This window comes from Sphaerodactylus townsendi, linkage group LG13, assembly GCF_021028975.2.
Source record: "Sphaerodactylus townsendi isolate TG3544 linkage group LG13, MPM_Stown_v2.3, whole genome shotgun sequence".
NCBI classification, from domain to species: Eukaryota; Metazoa; Chordata; class Lepidosauria; order Squamata; family Sphaerodactylidae; genus Sphaerodactylus; species Sphaerodactylus townsendi.
In genome coordinates this window covers 36,989,342-37,007,048 of record NC_059437.1, presented here as the reverse complement: position 1 = coordinate 37,007,048, position 17,707 = coordinate 36,989,342, and the positions used below count along the sequence as shown (strand labels likewise).

The following is a 17,707-nucleotide window of genomic DNA, read 5'->3' as shown; positions in this document are numbered from 1 at the left end:
GCAATGCCAGGGGTACGTTGATCCCTGATCAGCAAGCTGCTTTCGAATAAGCTCTTTAATCTCTCCTAGAAATCCCCTGACACAGTTTATAAGGACGCTCCACTCTGCTGCAGGCATCCCTGGCTGGGTCCACAGGCAGAAGCAGAGTGGGAATTCTGCTGAAAGCCTGGAGCACTTGGCGTAAAACACAGGATTCACTCTCCTAAGAATCCTGTGGGGTTTTTTTAAAGCCAATTCTAGCACTTATGGCTGCGTAGGTATGCTTGTAAGCGTACAGGTGATGCTTGCTGAAATCTCTCCATGCTCTGTGTCACCCCTTGACAGCCCATGACCAGCAAGGGCAGCATAAACTAAGAAATATAGTGGGAAAATTGCAGTGTTATACACAATTTGCCTTGGAAGAACTCTATAATTCCCGAAGCCTAAAGAAAGCCCAAAATATTCCGAGAGACCCGTCTCATCCAGCACACTCTCTTTTTGAACTGTTACCATCCGGCAGACGATACAGGTCTATCAAAACTAGGACAAAGAGGCTTAGAGACAGCTTCTACTCTAGAGCTGTGGCTATGCTAAACTCCGCGGCTTCGTGTTGATGTGTTTGGGGCTGTGTAGGGATGGGTGGAGGAAGGGGAAAGTGAGGATGGGGTATGAGTCTGAAATTGTGTGCATCGAGGAATGCTGCTGTAAATTTCGTTGTGCGTGCACAATGACAATAAAATGCTTATGCTTATTTGACATTACCATGCGCACAATTTTCCTTATTTCCTGACCATGCAGAAAGTATTTGGATTACAGAGTTGAGCGTTCTGTTTTTTTGCATCGGTGCAGGATTTTAATTTTCTTTAAAGGCAGAAGACACCCAACCCTGTGTATAGGTAGACCTGCTCATTTGCCATGCAATGTTTTGAATTCCAGGACGTGACACAAGTGGCATATAATACCGGGGAGATAATTTTTCTTAAAGCAAAGTGAGTTTTCTAGCTCTTGCGTTTTTGGCCACACTTTTTGCAAAGACTCTGCTGTTCAAGTGATGGAGCCCCTTTGCCTTGCGTGACTCTCCTGAAAGACTCCAATCACTTGACCTTAGGTATGTATAGGGACTGCCTTACTGAGTCAGATCCACTTAGTCCAGGGGTTTGCAACCTGCAGCTCTCCAGATGTTCATGGACTACAAATCCCATAAGCCCCTGCCAGCATGGCCAATTGGTTGCAGACCCCTCACCTAGTCCAACATTCTTGGCAAGGTTTTTATGGCCAAACTACTCATTATGGGGGTTTTTTGGACCAGTAGAAACATTTTAAACATCTGCCAGGGACCTAATAGGCTCAAGATTGGAGCACAATGGTGGGGTGGGGCTCTCTTCACCCCTCCGGTGCCATTCCTGAGCTGGAACGACCCTGGGGTGTTTTCGGAAAAATGGCTCAGGCTTTCCTCCTCCACGAGCCACATCTGGTCCCTGGGGGCCTTTAAAATCTCATTCTGTGGAGCTGTGCAGGAAGCAAGTTCACTGGACTGAACTTATTGGAACCATGATGTTTCCAATAGCCCTCAGCAGCAAGTGTCAACTGGGATGGTGGCTATTGTGTAGTTCTCTGTTAGTGAGCTGCAATCATCTCTCTACCCATCCCTGACTTATCTAAGTCCATTTTCCCTACTGAGGGATAGACCAGTTCACCCCCACAGACGTCTCAGGACACAAGGCTGAGACCACACAGAGAAAGGACAACATACTGCCTTTCAATAGAGCTGCAAAATCTGCTGGCCTTGCCTTGCTCTCTGATAGGGCCAGCCCTACAACTGACTTAGCTGTTCGAGGAACACAGTGGCAGTGGCGATGGGGTCCACAGGGCATCAGACCTCGGGCTGTAGGCTTGGCATAGCATATACAGCTGCCATCTTGTTTCAGATGGATGCCAAGCTGCTGGAACAGCCCCAGGTGGCAGAGATGGAGTTGTCCAATGGCACAGAGAAGGAGAAGGTCCAGTCTCAGGAGAATCAGCAGCGAGGCCGGCTGAGCGCTGAAGAGCTGAGCAAAATTGAGGAGGAGGACGTGCTGGATAAGATGGTACGTGGCGGGTGGGGTATCCGGTGCCTATCTGATCTCATGTCTTCCTTGCTGCACACAAGCAACGTCTGGAACAGGGTGGTGGCCTACCGGGAGGTGGGGTTCACATTTTATTATGCCATACTTGTAAATAAGTACAAACAGTGTGTCTGCAGATGACATGAACTGTATTCAAATGAGCATTTCCCTCTCCTGTTGCAAGCGGTGGGGATGATTTGCATTGGATGTTGCAAATAGGATGTCTGGGGGGGGGGGCGGCGTGTGGAGAGAAAAGGCTCTGTGTTTGTGTGAGGTTGCCTCTGATACTCCAGACTTGTCCCTGCAGCTGGATCAGACCACAGACTTTGAGGAGCGGCGGTTGATCCGAGCAGCCATGCGGGAACTGCGCCAGCGGAAGCGAGGTACTCACCTGTGACTGGCGGGCGGGTGGGCGGAGAAGTTTAGAACTGTGTATTTGTGTACTGAAAATCTTAAATTATGAGAGTAGAAAATTGACATTCTAGACGATTGTGCAAGACAACTGAGTGTCAGGGAAGGAGTGGCAAGCAGCAAGAAAGACTAGTTTAAATTGTTTTTTAAAAAAAGGTTAGATAATGGCCTGTTGTCAGCGTTCACAGAGACATTATACCCTTAGCTAGCGGGTACTGGCAGCAAACAAAGGGGTGTGGGAATCCCTGTCTGGCTGCAGTTGGATGTTCTTGTGCATTTCATAGTGGCCTGGTCAGCATACGCTAGCAAGCGACAAATGCAGAGAAAAGCTTCGCCTGCTATTTTCTGCTCACTAAGTCTCATCAGAGCAAACTAGGATGGGTTGTTGTTGTTATTTCTGTCCATAGCTTGGGATAAACTAACTTTGCCCTGTTCAGGCAGGTCTTTTGTTCAAACTGGGCTCTGTTGTGTTGTGCAGACTTGGGGATTTTCCTTCCACTTCTTTCATCAAAGAAAGAGAAACCAAGACAGTGAACCATGTTTTATGCACACACATTTTGTCCCCTCTCCATGGAGGCCCCATTCAGATTTGTTTCTGTGACTTTCAAAGAAATCACAAAATAACAGGGCTGGAGGCGGGATAAGGAATAGTAAAAAGTTAGACCCTGTTTGCAAATAAACAACATACCTGGAATTTTTAGTTGTCAATAATTTATCCCAGGATCTCTATAAGACCACTCTTTGGGCTGGAACCACATTTTTCCCTTCCTTTCTGGCTCCCTAGAAGGTGAGACACTGTTGGAACAGCTGCAGAAGGCTAGGTGGGCAAAGGTGACCTTGCAGTATAGCTGTTCATGTTCCTCATTTGGGCATGGTGCCCTAGCACACTGTTATTTGGGAAGGACTAATCCATACTGAGCTGGGGAGGGGGACAATTTAAGCAGCAAGTTCTTCTTTCTGTAGTCTTTCTCCTGGGCAATGGAAACTCTGCACCAAGCGAGTCAAGGAATGGCAACATGAAGGTGTGTGCAAATTGATGGTGTTTAATAAATGTGACCCCCTCTTCATTGTGTCACGTCCTTCCGTTTGCATTACCTGCTCTCAGTATCCCTAAGTACATACATTGCTCACAAACACCACACAATAATCTTGTACACACACAGCAGTTCATGTTCAAATTCATTTGAATAGTGGTGCTGACTCCCTTTTCTGCTGAATCCTACCCTCTAGAGATCTATGGGCAACTGGATGTCATACATCACTTTAGGTGAATGATGGAAAGCTGCGGGGAGTGAATACCTCTTCTACCACTCTGAACTCTGCTGCCATGTTTGAATCAGGACTGAAACTGTTGGAATGTTGCTGAACATTCTGTAACACCTCAGTAGCTGAGCTAGTGGTTAGGGAGCTTTAGTATCAATGAACTTAAACCAGAACTCCCAGAACCTGTAGATACCATCTGTACAAATGTTTCAGAGACTAGAATAACATATTACATTAATCTCTATAGTCATGTATGGAGTGAGATATATATTTTATAGAAATTGTAGACTGCATTTTCTGCTTTTCTCCTTTTGTTCACTTTATCTGATTTCAGATGTAAATTCCCAAAATATTTTTTCTGATAATCTATACGTTTTCTGTTTTAATTCGCTATCTCGTTTATTTTCGATGAACATACTAAATTCCCTAAGATTCTTCAAATCTGATGCTGACTTCGTGAACCGATAGATACATAAGGAAATTAAGGAAATGAGAGCAGCGATCAAGGAATTGGGAATTCTGGATTCAGGCAACCCCATTTTTTTACTCTAGGCAGTGACTCAGACAAATGCTAAGTGGGATTAAGTTCTCCGAAAAGGACGAGTTTACAATTGGATTCTGCATGTACCATGCACAGAGCAAGTTGCAGAAATTCTGCGTGCTGTTATGTGGTGAACAGCATCTTAGATCTCTTTGGTTCACACTCTGGTTTGCCAGTTTTTAAACTGGTCCCTCTAGCTGTTCTTTTAATATCCATTTGATGGGCAGCCGGTATCAGGTGTTGTTGTCTACCTCCATGCATGGAGAAGTTTCAGCTACCCATTTTCACATGTTAAAGGGACAGGATGTATTTTTCCTGGATGGCTGGCAACTCTGTTCCCACCCTGCCATTTCCAGTCCTCTCAGCTGAGCCTGGGCAAAGTTGCTTCCAACCATGCAGTGGATACCAGGGATGCCAGGCAGTGCCCGCATTCCACAGTTGTGCCTGCCCCTGATGGAATGTGCATTTTGCAGAACAGCGGGAGAAGGAGCGGGACCGGCGGCTGGAGGAGTCTAAGACCAAGGGGGCCAGTCACACCACAGAGACCGCCATCCGGCAGAGCGCCATGTCAGCCGACGGCTCAGCCGTCAGTACGGTCACCAAGACCCAGCGCCTCGTTCAGTCCAGTAAGGAGCAGAGCTGTGGGGGCCCCAGGCAGTTGCTTGGGAGGGCAGCGCTGCTCTCAGCCTAATTTATACCCTGCTCCAGCTTGTCTTCCGACTGCATGGTTGCACTGGGGATCTGTGTATGTGCTGGATTGCTTTGTTTTATGGCCACCTGTGCTTTTGCACAGCCACCTTTACAGCCACCTATGCCTCTGCCACAGGAAACACACTCTCCTCTTTCTCTTCTGGAAGGGGTTCCAGTTCTTCTCCCTCTTCTCCCTTGCCAGTTCTTCCTTTTGCACTGGGAGGGGGCCATCTCTCTTCTGTTGGCAGATCTTCCTGAGCCAGGAGCATCTTCCTCACAAGGGGGGAACGCTTCTGCCTCCTCTGCACTAGCTACGGAGATTGTTTTCTGCCCCCTTGCTCTTGCTGGGCCGCCTAGCCTCTTTCCTTTGCTGCTGTGCTCATCCAGGTGAGAGTTCCACCTCTCATTCTCTCTGCCATTTCTGAAGTCATGCCCTGGCAGCCACAGCCAGTGAACGCTCCTTGGGTTGCACAGGTGGCTTCTCTCTCATCCCCACAGCTCTCTTCTTCTTGGCTGCTTTGCTGTGCCTGCCAGCCCTTGACTGCAGCTGCCGTCTTTCATCTTTCACCAGATCTTTACTTCTGGGCTTCCCTTTGGCTGCATAAAGAGTTTAAGGTTCCATTGGACCAATTTGACCTGTTGGGGGTGTCTGTTCTTTGTGGCAAGAATCTGAAAGTGTTGCTGGCGATGCTGATGTGTGAGGGGGATTGTCTCCAGCCTTCTTTTTGCTTCCTTCATTCTTAAGGGGGGAGGCCTGGGACAGTTCCGGGGGAGGGGCTTAATGTGAGCTTGAAACGCAGCTCCTGAATCTGCCTCCAGCACCATAGATCAACCCTGGTAATATCAGAACTGACAACAATGCAGAGTGCCTTTCCTTTCTTCGGTGACTAGCAAAAAACATATATAAATAAAGTAAAATATAAATAAATAAATAAAATTATCCCACACGCGTCTGGGATTTTGTGGGAAATGCTTTCCAATTGTGGGGGGTCAAGGGCCCATGCAGGCTTGGTGACAGCCACCTCCCCTCCCACCTCCATTTCGCCAATAACTTTGTCTCCTGGTATGAATTATTGATATGTGGGCCGGGGCGATTTCCTAGCTAATCCCTCCTGTATCTCCCTCCCTCCCTTTTCTCTCCCAGATGATGGCAGCAAAAGTTCCCGGATGACAACGATGGAGTCAAGCTTCATGAAGAGATCTGAAAGTAAGAGGCTTTCCTGCCTTTCCTGGGGTTCCTGGATACCTTCCGATAGGCAGGTGCTGGCCCGGGGACCAAAAATACTGTGGTGGGTGGGGGCCGAAAGATGCCAGCGTCAAACATCAGGTGGCTCAACGGGGTCACCATAGGTAGTGAAAGTGCATGCATGTTGGTGACTTTGTTGTTCCATGATGCCCAAATGCTTCCCAGCCACCGCTCAGTGGATCGAAAGCCGGCTGAGCAACAGGGTCGAAATGCTGCCTGCATGTTTTGCATGATATCTCTGTATGCAAAAGGCGAGAGACAGCCTCCTTTCTTTTAAAATAAAGAATATGCAGAGGCAGAATGTGGAGGATATCCCTCAACCAGGTATCCTTGTTTTCCTGCCCCCATCATACAGCCTCTTGGCGTTTGCATGGGGGCACCTGTGCGTGGTGATCTTCTCTGTCTCTGTTCTCTTCCTGCTGCCCTCTGCTGGCCAGGCCTGGGGTGGAAGGTTAGCTGGCTCCTTTGTGTGTGAATTTCATTCCTCTTCTCCCTCCCTTCTTGCAGATGGCAACACCTTTGTCCAGACCAAGTCGTCCTTCAGCTCCTCATCTTCCAAGAAAGTGGGCAGGTGAGAGCAATCATCTGCCATCGGCTAAGGTTCTCTTGCATGCACCTGCCTTAATTTTAGCAAGGCTTGTGTGGAAGAACTGTCTGGTGGATCCCAACTCCAGTCAGGCCCCCACTGCACTGAAATAAGCAGCCAGCTTTGGGATAATGTTGTTTCTAGGTGGGGCCTGGAGTTCAGGGATTCTAATTGAAGTGCTGACTACAGGCTCAGAAACTGGCAGCTTTGGAAGGTGGACTCTATGCCGTTGCATACCTGCTGAGTTCCTTCCCCAAACTCTGACCCCACATCTCCAGGAATTTCCCAACATGGAGTTGGCAACCATATTTCCAGTTCTTAGTGGTTGTTCCCTAGTTGGATGAGTATTAATAACACTGAAAGCCAGTGTGATGTAACTGTTAAGAGCACGTGACTGGTATCTGGGAGATTCAGGTTTAAATCCCCATCCATGCCATAGAAATTCACTTGGGCCAATCATTTCCTTTCAGACTAGCCTACCTCACAAGTTTGTTGTGAGGATAAAAGAAAGGAGAGGATAAAATAAAGGCGATATAAGCCACTTTGAGTTCCCAGTGAGTTCCCATTGGGGAGAAAGGTGGGATATGTAGAGTTTCCAGTGTTGAAAGTGCTGAATGCTTACAACATCCCTTTTAGGTATGCCACTATTATTGCAATTACCCATGGACTTAGCAGAATGGCACTTTCCCATTGCTCCCTCCTGCTGTAACCTATTGAACGAGCCTCCATTTTCTTCCTGGAGGTCAGCAGACCTCAGAAACACACAGTCTGCAACGGGAGGGTGAGAATTGTCTGCCCCTTTTCCATGAGTGGTAATGCTGTTCTGTTGGAGGAAATGCATGATTGAATTCATGGCATTGCCTTCATATTACAGAGGAGACTGAGAGTGGATGACTTTTCCAAGCCACCTGCTAGATTTGTGGCAGTAGTAAGTTTTGAACCAGAGATCTTCTGGGCAACTGCTCTTTTCTTACGCATTTTCCTGTGTGACTTGATAGATGAGGTACAAGTGTGTGTCTGAGTCCATTGCTCAGTGGTGGAACATGCACTGCATGCAGTAGGCCCCATATTCAGTTCCTCCAGCCAGGTAGCTTATAAAAGACCAGTCCTTGCTTGAGACCCATTAAATAAGAGTCTCAGACATCAAAAGTGTTAGGATCAGGTGTTCCATGGGTGTCTTGGATTCTTGTTGGCCCCACCTTGCCTTTCCCCTGGGCCACATGGGGTTTTCTACCTTCATTCCCCCCTGTTTTGTTTCCCTTCCTCCTCCTGCAGCATTTTTGAGCGAGAGGACGAGAGCCCCAGCCGTGCAGGTAGCTTGGCTGCTCTGGAGCGGCGCCAAGCTGAGAAGAAGAAGGAGTTGATGAAGGCTCAGAGCTTACCTAAAACATCGGCTTCGCAGGCCCGCAAGGCCATGATTGAGAAGCTGGAGAAGGAGAGTGGGAGGTCAGGATTTGGACCATGAATTGGGGGGGTGTGTGTGACATGGTTAACCTTTCTGATGGCACAGTGGAAGGAAACCTCTTGTCCAGTTGACTTTCAGTGTTTGAAACTATCCTTTTCCCTCTGAGCAGTGGGGGTGGGGGGTGGGGGTAGGTGTTATTTAAACCAGTGATATGGAAACTTCCAGAAAAATGTTTCTGACGTATTTTTTCCATGGAAAATGTTCTGCCCCATACATGGAAATCAAGTCCCTGTTTATCTATAATTGTCAGGGTTTCTGGGCTGCAAATCAGTCATGTTATATGGGCTAAACATGATACGTAAAGCACAGACAAATTCCAGTGTGTGTACATGGTGTATTTTCTCTCTTTTTTTGCTAACATTAAGTTTTCCACCATATAATTATTTAAATTATTTATTTACATTTGAATGGGAACATTTTCCAGTTTGTGTTTCCCCTGGAGTCCCACGTCTCTGATTCAAAGCTCCCACCTTGAATGTCAGGCTCCATATTGAGGCGTTCCTTCTTGGCCCCTCCTGGCCCTCAGAAGCAAGGACTTTCCACTGGTTGAAGCACTGGTTCAAGAAGAGGGGTGTAACTCAAAAGCCTGTGCCATCTTGCTGTTACTTTCCACTTTTATTTCTTATCAGTTTTTCCTTTTCCTCCCAAGTGAAACTGGGAGGCAAACTTCTTGCCCACAGATTTATTGCGGGGGGTGGGGGGGAGTTGCCAGAAGCGAGGTAAACTTGGCTTTGAAACCACATTTGGGCTGAGGTCTTAAGTTACGAGGTGACCTAATTGGGTGGACTTGTTTATGCCATTGCATGTTCTCCCTGCAGCCCAGCCAACCCAGCAGTTTCCCGAGTGGCTGTCCAGCGCTCCTCTAGTTTTGGGGTCCCCAATGCCAACAGCATCAAGCAAATGCTTCTGGACTGGTGCCGGGCCAAGACCCGAGGCTACGAGGTGAGCGTGCTCCTGGGTGGGGGGCCCTCATGCTCTTCTCCGTCCAGGCCTCCTGTGTCTTGATAACCTCTTTCCCTCCCCCTTTTGGTAGCACGTTGACATCCAGAACTTTTCCTCGAGTTGGAGTGACGGCATGGCCTTCTGTGCGCTTGTCCACAATTTTTTCCCTGAGGCCTTTGACTATGCGCAGCTCTCGCCACAAGACCGACGGCGCAACTTCGAGATGGCCTTCTCAGCAGCAGAGTACGTATCCCTTTGGGGGTCTCTAGGAGCAGGACTTGTTTAACTCTGCTGATGTGGGAGCTTCCTGTCCCAGGGCTGAGTGCTCTGCTGAGCCGTGCTGTGGTAGGGACTCAACCAGGCCCAACTGCCTCATTTCCTGCTCTGCCCCAGCACTCCCCACAAGCTGCTGTACTCTATGCTAGAAATGGGATGATGGAAAGGAGAAGAAGTAGATCAGGGCTGGGCGAGTACTCTGTGCTTACAACATGAAAGCAGTAGAACAACCAGGAGAAACCTCCTATAAATGTGCATTCCCTACCATGCAGAGAGACTGTACAGCAGGGGTGTCCAACTCTGGCTCTTCAGGGACTGATGGGAATTGTAGTCCATGAACATCAGAAGTTCCAGAGTTTGACACCTCTGCTGTCCAGTCTGCCCTGACTCCACAGGTGTCTTTGGTGGTGGTGGGGAGGGGGGGGGGTGTTGCAGTCCAAAGACATTTTGCCGTGCTTTGAGCTCCTCCTAGATTGAGCAAGACCCTGAAGGTGAGCAAAGTTATGAAGGTAGAGTGTATGTGTGTGAGGGGTCCCCTTAAAATTACTTCCTGTGAGTAGCACATTTTGCTTTGGAAAGATCCCATTGCCCAAAGGGCTTGCCCACCACTGCTCCAGGGAGTGCCACCCTGGTGGGGCTGGCGTATCTGTCCTCTGTGCCTGCAGGGCTTCCTGAGCACCATCTGACCAAAGGCCCAGGCAAAGCTGGGAAGGAGGGAGGAGCTGTTTCTCTAGCCTGCAGGGCTACGTGCGCTGGTGATTCTCCTCTTAGCCTGCCTCTTCCTCCCCCCGGGGGCCTGGTGCGTGGACCATGACAGTAATTGAGCCACCCTCCTTCCACGTCCTGGACTGCAGGTGCTCTCCTTTGCTGCTTTACTCTCCCTTCCATGTCTTCTCTGAACTTCAGGCACCTTGGCTGTGCCGTGGCCCAATTCCAAAGGAGGAGGGAAGGCTCTGGCCACTGTCTATATGATGCCACCATATAGAAGGCCTCTCCATGTTGGAATTGGCGTGAGAGCACTGCACCTCTTGCCCTGCCCTGTTCTTTCCTGTCCGTCTGGTCTGTCTTTGCTTTTAGATTTCCCAGCACCTTCCCATGTCCTTCACGCCCCTCTCCTACCCCTGGCCCGGCACCACTTCTGTAGCCCAGCCCCGCTGGTCACACTGTACGAAGAATGAGTCCCATTGGCTCTAGCCCTCTTTGTTTGCATTGCATGATGGAGAGCCGTGCCTGGCACCCCAGAGCATGCATTGCTGTGGGTCTTGACACTGGGAATGTTGACTGGATTTATGTATCTCTTGTGTTTTTCTTTCTCTTGTCCTCTTTCTGTTTCTCTCTCTCTGTCTCCCTCCCCCATCCCACGTGGGCTGTGATCACTGGCTTCCCTCCTCCCTCACAACCCTCCCCCCCAGGAAGCACGCGGAATGCCCACAGCTGCTGGATGTGGAGGACATGGTCCGGATGCGGGAACCGGATTGGAAGTGTGTGTATACGTACATCCAGGAATTCTATCGCTGCCTGGTCCAGAAGGGGCTGGTAAAAACCAAAAAGTCCTAGTCTCCCCACCTGCGGAGCTATGGTGAGAATCCTTTTATTTTCCTCCCTGCTCCCCCCACACACTCAGTTACGAACCATTTCCATGCCAGTAGATACATGAAGGTGAAGGGCAACAGGTATATTTACAATGTATAATCCTGTCAAGCAGAGTAACGAGCAGAAATGTGGATTGTCTGGCACGTTAAATTAGAATCAGTTATCTCTCAAAAGACCAGCCGTTTTACCTCAGAAGTTCATAAACATAAGGAGAACTTTACTTTAACTGAGAGATAAAAATATACAGTATATATATTATTAATTCATTAATTCATTCATTCAATTTAGTATACCGCCCCATCCCCGAAGGTCGGTACACATCAACAAAGTATCGCATACATGTGGTTACATTCACGGCACGTCGTTTGTTACAGTTTTGGTTGTGATAGTAAGCTTAAACCAGTGGTGGAGAACCTATGGCATTCCAGATGTTCATGGACTACAATTCCCATCAGCCCCTGCCAGCATGGCCAATTAGCATTGTACACAGAGAAACCTCTCTTCACTCAGTCAGGGAACAACATAACACTACCAACCGATTTTAACTGTCACCATTAGAATGTTTGTGCAGCTTCCCAGAATTCTGTGCTGCTTGTGCTGCTTCTGCTGCATGCAAACAAGGCTGGAAATTCCAACAGAAGGCACATCTGCTCTGTGACTTTTGAGTGCCAGGCCTGACGCTGGGATGATCCGCATTGCCCTGTGGCATGAAGGGCCCCTGCTGAGCAAGTTGGGCATAGTCGCTGGTGCGGCCATGCTTCAAGGCCTGGGTGCTTGCAGAGGACATTGGCTAGCCCCCCTACCACACTGTCCTTGCATTTTAAGGAAAATGGTTTTGTGTCTTGCCAGACCTAGGGCCTGCCTTTAATCCTCCAGGCAGCATAGGACCCATTCATTTGCAAATGTGTAACATCACACTCACGTGACAGGAGGAAGGCAAGCCAGAGGTATTCTGTGGGCAACAGAAGAAGAGAGTTTGGGATTGCCAAACACTGGGAAGTGTACCATAGTGAGGAGGAAGCCAAGAGCTAGAACTGGGGAGGAATTAACTGCTTGATAATCTTGCTTTACTGTCCTGCTCCTCCTCTCCATACATGCCCAGAGAGGCAAGAGGCAGGGTAACCTTGTTCTCTGCACTTGAACGTGAGAGGCACAGTCTTCCAAAAAGCAGGAAATGATGACACTGCAGGAGCTAGTGACCCTGCAGGTGGGGCACCCCAACCCACCAGGGGTTCCCAATCCATGAGTTGAAGACAGCCACTTGAGGGCATTCCCATATTTATTGACTTCTGAAGTGTATGTAATGTGGTACTGGCTCAGAAGACTTTTGCACGTGACCTTCATTTGGAGGCATCGGCTATTTTGTTTTACAATGCCGATACTGGTGACTGTGCTTTCTAGCAACACCCTGTGTTCCCAGAATTCTCTGCTTCAGCTGGCTGAGGTGCAGAGGAAAAACCAGGGCAGGTGATGGAGTGTTTTGAGTGGGATGTTTCCTCCTCTTCTTTTTGGCTCTGACCATATAAGTCTTGGAGGAACCAAGAGCTTGGAAAATGTGACTCAGCCCCTGGTTGTTAATGTCTCTGCTTGTCTCAAGAGCATCTCTGCTTCCTTGGAGCCTCGATCTCCTGGGATGCTGGGTACACAGCATACTGAGCAGGCTAAACAAAGGCTTTATAAGGGCAGTGTGGCTAGCTCTTGGGGGCTTGCCCAATTTTTTTCATCACCAAGGCTGTGCCTGGCCTCCAAAATGACCTCCTTGCCCTGATTTGCATGGGCTTGACCTGAGGCTACACCACTGGGGATGACTGGGAAATGGTATTTGGTTGAAGGGAAAAGAGACTGGGGGCCAGTGGGGGCCAGTCTTCAGGGGGCAGTACTGGATTTAAAGGGAAGTGAAAATTGGCTAGGAGGGGCTTTGCCATACAGGTATATGACTTCTGGTCATGGAAGGTCTGTTTAGTTGTCCTGAGTAATTGTGGATAGATTAAGAGTCTTTTGATCGGTTTTAGATTTAGAAGCAAAGTTGTTAAGTAGGTTGCTTCTCTGGCAGATTAATCTCTAAGGATAATACTGTTCATTTTTTTCTAAAATGTCCAGTTGGTTTTAACCAAAAATTTGCATTTCTGAGCAGCAGCATTCCACATAAACATCCGCCATCATGCCTCTGGACAACGGCAGTTTTTAAAACTCAGCCAAATATCCACAACTTCTCCCAGCCCACTCCACTCAGAGCTCTCCCAGCTGGAGTCTGGGGTGTTTGTTTTGTGGTCTGTTTTGCAGCAATTGATTGTGCTGCTTGTTTTCCCTGTCACAATTGTTTAGAAGAAAGCTTCGGGGGCTTTTTTCTGTTGCCCAGCTAGTATGGTTTTCAAAGGGGTTTAAAACCCCAATTGAGTCGTAACCTTAACCTACGTCAATCAGATAATTTTCACACCATCTCAGGAAGGGGGGATTTGCTGTTTTGCAGCTACTGTCGGGTGTCTCGAGTCATGGCTGCTTCAGAGTGTAATACCAGATTTTGAGGGGGGTGGGGGGGACAGGACGGAAGAGAGATTGTGAAGCTTCTGCACCAACCACCACTTCTTTTAATGTACCTGTATTTTAATAGCATATGTTGTGAACAAGCTCCTTAATTTGCACATTCTAACATGAGTCTCACACAGAAGGCTGGGAAGAACCATGTCTCAGGCAAGGCTACCCAGTTAGCTCTGAGGGAAAACAGGGATCAGGGGTCATTCAGGGCTAATTCACCATTTACCCCCATATTCCCTTTTTTTCCTTCACTGTTAAGTCACCGCTGACATGGCAGCCCTGTAGGATTTTCAAGGCGAGAGGTGTAGTTACAGTTTGCCAGTCGTTTTCCCTGCATAGCCACCCAAACTTCTCTAGCGGTGTCCCATCCAAGCACTAATGAGATCAGGCTAGCCTGGGCCAATCAGGACAAGGCATACATCAGTATTCCTTGGAGGTACAAAAAGCAGCCATTCAGGAAAGTACCCAGCCCATTACTGATGCAGCATGATATGGTGTGATTTTCAAGCCTGGTCTAAGACAGCCTCATGGCCTGAGGTCGAGAATCCAAAAGCAACTCCTGTCCCTCCCCTACAAATGCTGGTTGATGGGGACCCCTGGGAAATCCTCCTGCGAACACTAAAATGAACAGGAGCCGAGCAAGAGCACAGTTAAACGTCATAGTGGACTGTGCCCCACTGATCAGATTGGCTGCCATTAATGACACCCCAAAAGGGCTTCCTCTCTTTCTCCTATGGAAAGGTAAAAGTGCTGTCAGTAGTGATGTGATGGAAGTCCACGCTTCCGCAGTAGAAAATAGTCCTGAAAGACTGTGAGCAGGCAGGTGAGCGAGTGACCAGTGAGTTGTGGGGGGAGGATGCAGGCAGGCCTGGCTTGGTGTTCGGGCGGGGGGAGGGAATGGTGAGGCTTTTGCCAGGCCCTGCGGGAGAGCAGTGGCTTGCCACCACTGTCTGTCCAGATCAACTTGGTGTTTGAGCTGGGGAGAGGGTGGACAGGAGAATGAGGAGGCTGTTGCTGAGCCGAGCAAGCTGCTGCTGTCCCACCAGACCCGACTTGGTGTTTGGCCTGGAGGGGATGGGGGGGCACTGGGGCCCAATGGGAACATTCTACAAGGAAGGAGGTCCAGAAAGTGGTTGTGAATGAATCCAAGAGTCTCCTGGGATCTTTTGGTGGGAAAGGGTATAGCTGGGGCTTAACCATTCTCTCCCTCTGCAGGGTGCTTGTGGACTGCGTGCCCTTGGTGGACGTAGAAGACATGATGATCATGGGGAAGCGTCCAGACGCAAAATGCGTGTTCACGTACGTGCAGTCCCTCTACAACCACCTGCGGCGCCATGAGCTCCGGATGCGGCAGCAACACTTCTAGCCCCCCTTGGTACCCACCCCACCCATCACACACACCTCTTCCAGGACGCCACCCTGCCCCCAAAGTGTCCAGCCTAGCCTGGCCCCAACCAGCGGGCTGCGGGTAACAGAGGAAGGCTTTACCCGCCCTGATGTGTTCCTGTGGTCGACTCCCCCTCTACACGCACACACATATACTCTATCTTCAGAGTGGTGGGGGCCAGCAGCAGCCTCCCCATCCCCTCAGTAGCAGACTGGGCAGTTGGCCATTCAAGCTAGCTGGAGGGGGTCGGCACAGACTTGCACTGTTCTGAAGAGAACACAGAGGGCTCGGCCTCCCCTCGTCCACACGTGCTTTTTTATATTATTGTTGTTTACTGTAAGTTATTCCTTTTAAGAAGTCTGTTTTGTAGCCTGCACAATGCCCCTCCTCCCAGCACAGCAGAGCTGCTCTATGACGAGAGAACTGATCCTGCTCAACCATCTTAAGGCTTCCAGCTTTCCTTCTCTTGCCAGCTTTGTGGCTCTGTTGACTCCCAAGAGTCCAGCATGGCTGTTTTGTGTACACGTGGCCCCCAAGTCCTGCTTCCACCCCCAAGTGGGATTCTTTGGCTGGGATGACCACAGCACAGGGAAGAGGCATGCTGAGGGGCTTTCCTCTCTTTCCAACCTGTACGGGAGGGCCTTGGCACCAAGCCTCCAGAAACAGAAGCCAAATTGTACATAGATGTCATACATAGCCCCCTTGGGGCCAAACCTCTGCCCCTCCCTGATTGCAGCTACTTCCCCCTGCCCAAGCATTGGCGCTAAATTAGGAACAAGGTGTTTGTTGTCGTTAGGATTGATCTTTGGAAACGTTTCAGAGTGCTCAAAGTGCGTTGCAACCGTTGTGTCACTTGTGGAAGCAAAGGCTTGAATGTGATTTGTGTTTTAGAGACATCCGAGTTAACATGCATATGGTTACACTTCTCGGCGCCACTGAGTTCAGTGGAATGGCCTTACTAGGAAGAGGGAGAGCTAGATTGGAGTTCAAAAGTAGTTCAGGAAGCTGCAAGGTTTCTAGGGTGCGAACTTTCGAGAGCCAACACTCCCTTTGTCAGATATCTGACCAAAGGAACTTTGACTCTTGGAAGCTCATGCCCTGAAAATCTTGTTAATCTCCAAGGAGCTCCTGGACTCGAATCTCGTTCTTCTACTGCAGGCCAACACATGGCTACCCTCTGAAACTGGAAAGGGTGGCTATGCTTTAGTGGGTTGTTACGGAAGATCAAGTAGCAGCTAAGGGACAGAACTGGCGGCCTTCCCTTCTCTCCACAGTGGGGAAGAAAGGATAGACTCTGAGTGTGTTGTGAGGCACCTTACCCTGCCAATTGTTCCACTGGGCAAGTTCTCATCCCCAAGTCAGCTGCTGCTACCTGTTTCCCTTTTGCAGCCCTGCTGGACCAGACCGTTGGTCCATCTAGTCCAGCATCCCATTTCCAACAGCTGCTGGTGCTGGCAGCATCCTGCCTCTTAGCCCCACTGGGCTATCATTGCTATCAAGTCACAGCTGCCTTATAATGAATCCCGTAGGGTTTTTAAGGCAAGAGGTGTTGAGAAGTGGTCTGCCATTGAGACCCTGGTATTCCTTGGGGGTCTCCCATCTAATCACTTGCCAGGGCCAATTCTGCTTAGCTTTTGAGATCTGACAAGGTCAGGCTCGCCTGGAGAAGGTCCAGGAGAGTAGCCACCAATGACCTCTGTAAACCTGACACTCCTTCCCCAATTATTGCTCACTGATTGTGTTGTGTACACGTGCATGCTGAGCTCTGCAGTCTGTGCACCAGGCATGATCTTGTCCAGAGGAGTCACTGAGGCTGAGCTGTGTGCCTGATGTCTCACTGCAGAGGAAAGTCTGCCTTGACTGTACCCCTTGAGCACTTATGTTCTTCCTCTGGATGCTCCAACCCTTTCAGTCTCCAACCAGGTGCTCTGTGGCCTCTTGCACAGCTGCTTTCTCTCCCCCCAAGGGGCTCACTCGCTTAGGAGTGATGGGCAGCCAGCCGTGGGTTGGAAATGGCTGAGCTGTTGGGATCATAAAAGAACAGGTTGGGCTCCTCCTGCTGCACCTCTGCCAGCCAGCCAGCCCTTACTGCACTGCTCAGCCAGCAGCCAAATTGTAACCTTCTTTACACCATCAACACAGGAATGTCTGTTTCAGCACCAACGAAACAATAAAAGTTTGGATAGACGGTTTTCCAGCTGCTGGTCTCTTCCGTTCCACTTTCTCAAGCGCTCTTCCTTTCTTTTAGGCCAGCAGGTTTTTTAAAAAACTAGATTGCATTACTCCAGGCTGAAGGTTCATGTTTGGATTTTCCCCCCTTGAAAGTGACCCCCACCCCCTTAAGGAAAGAACATTATAGGAAGGGCTAGACTCTGAACTCTTCCTCCTTGACAGCTGTTTGCTCTGTACACGTGTAGGGAGCATTGAAACGTGTAGCTTCCTTGCCTTGCCATCATTCCATAGTGGTACACTCTAGGGCAGTGGTGGCGAACCTATGGCATGCGTGCCAGAGGTGGCACTCAGAGCCCTCTTTGTGGGCACGTGCACCATGATCCCAGTTTGGGCACTTGGCAGTGGCATAGCACCAAGGGGGCGAGGGGTGTTTAATACACTGGGTGTGCGCCCCTGCGGTGGAGTGGCAAGAGCGTTCTGGGGGCATGGTTGTGGGTGTTTCAGGGCATTCTGGGG

General features: G+C 49.4%; 1 protein-coding gene across 5 annotated transcripts in view; it reads left to right on the top strand.

Annotated features, from left to right (window-relative positions):
• SMTN (smoothelin) overlaps positions 1-17,211 on the top strand; it is a 72,255-nt gene extending 55,044 nt beyond the window's left edge. For 4 of the 5 annotated variants that reach the window (XM_048514205.1, XM_048514204.1, XM_048514206.1 and 1 more), the window contains 10 exons: positions 1,908-2,066; positions 2,392-2,467; positions 4,773-4,925; positions 6,134-6,196; positions 6,743-6,806; positions 8,097-8,267; positions 9,105-9,228; positions 9,320-9,471; positions 10,917-11,083; positions 14,848-17,211. In XM_048514205.1, coding sequence (XP_048370162.1) covers positions 1,908-2,066; positions 2,392-2,467; positions 4,773-4,925; positions 6,134-6,196; positions 6,743-6,806; positions 8,097-8,267; positions 9,105-9,228; positions 9,320-9,471; positions 10,917-11,061 — 1,107 coding nt within the window. In that variant the 3' untranslated portion in view covers positions 11,062-11,083; positions 14,848-17,211. The remainder of the gene's footprint in view (positions 1-1,907; positions 2,067-2,391; positions 2,468-4,772; positions 4,926-6,133; positions 6,197-6,742; positions 6,807-8,096; positions 8,268-9,104; positions 9,229-9,319; positions 9,472-10,916; positions 11,084-14,847) is intronic. The other variant, XM_048514208.1, reaches the window with a different exon arrangement.
• The last annotated feature ends 496 nt before the right edge of the window (positions 17,212-17,707 follow it).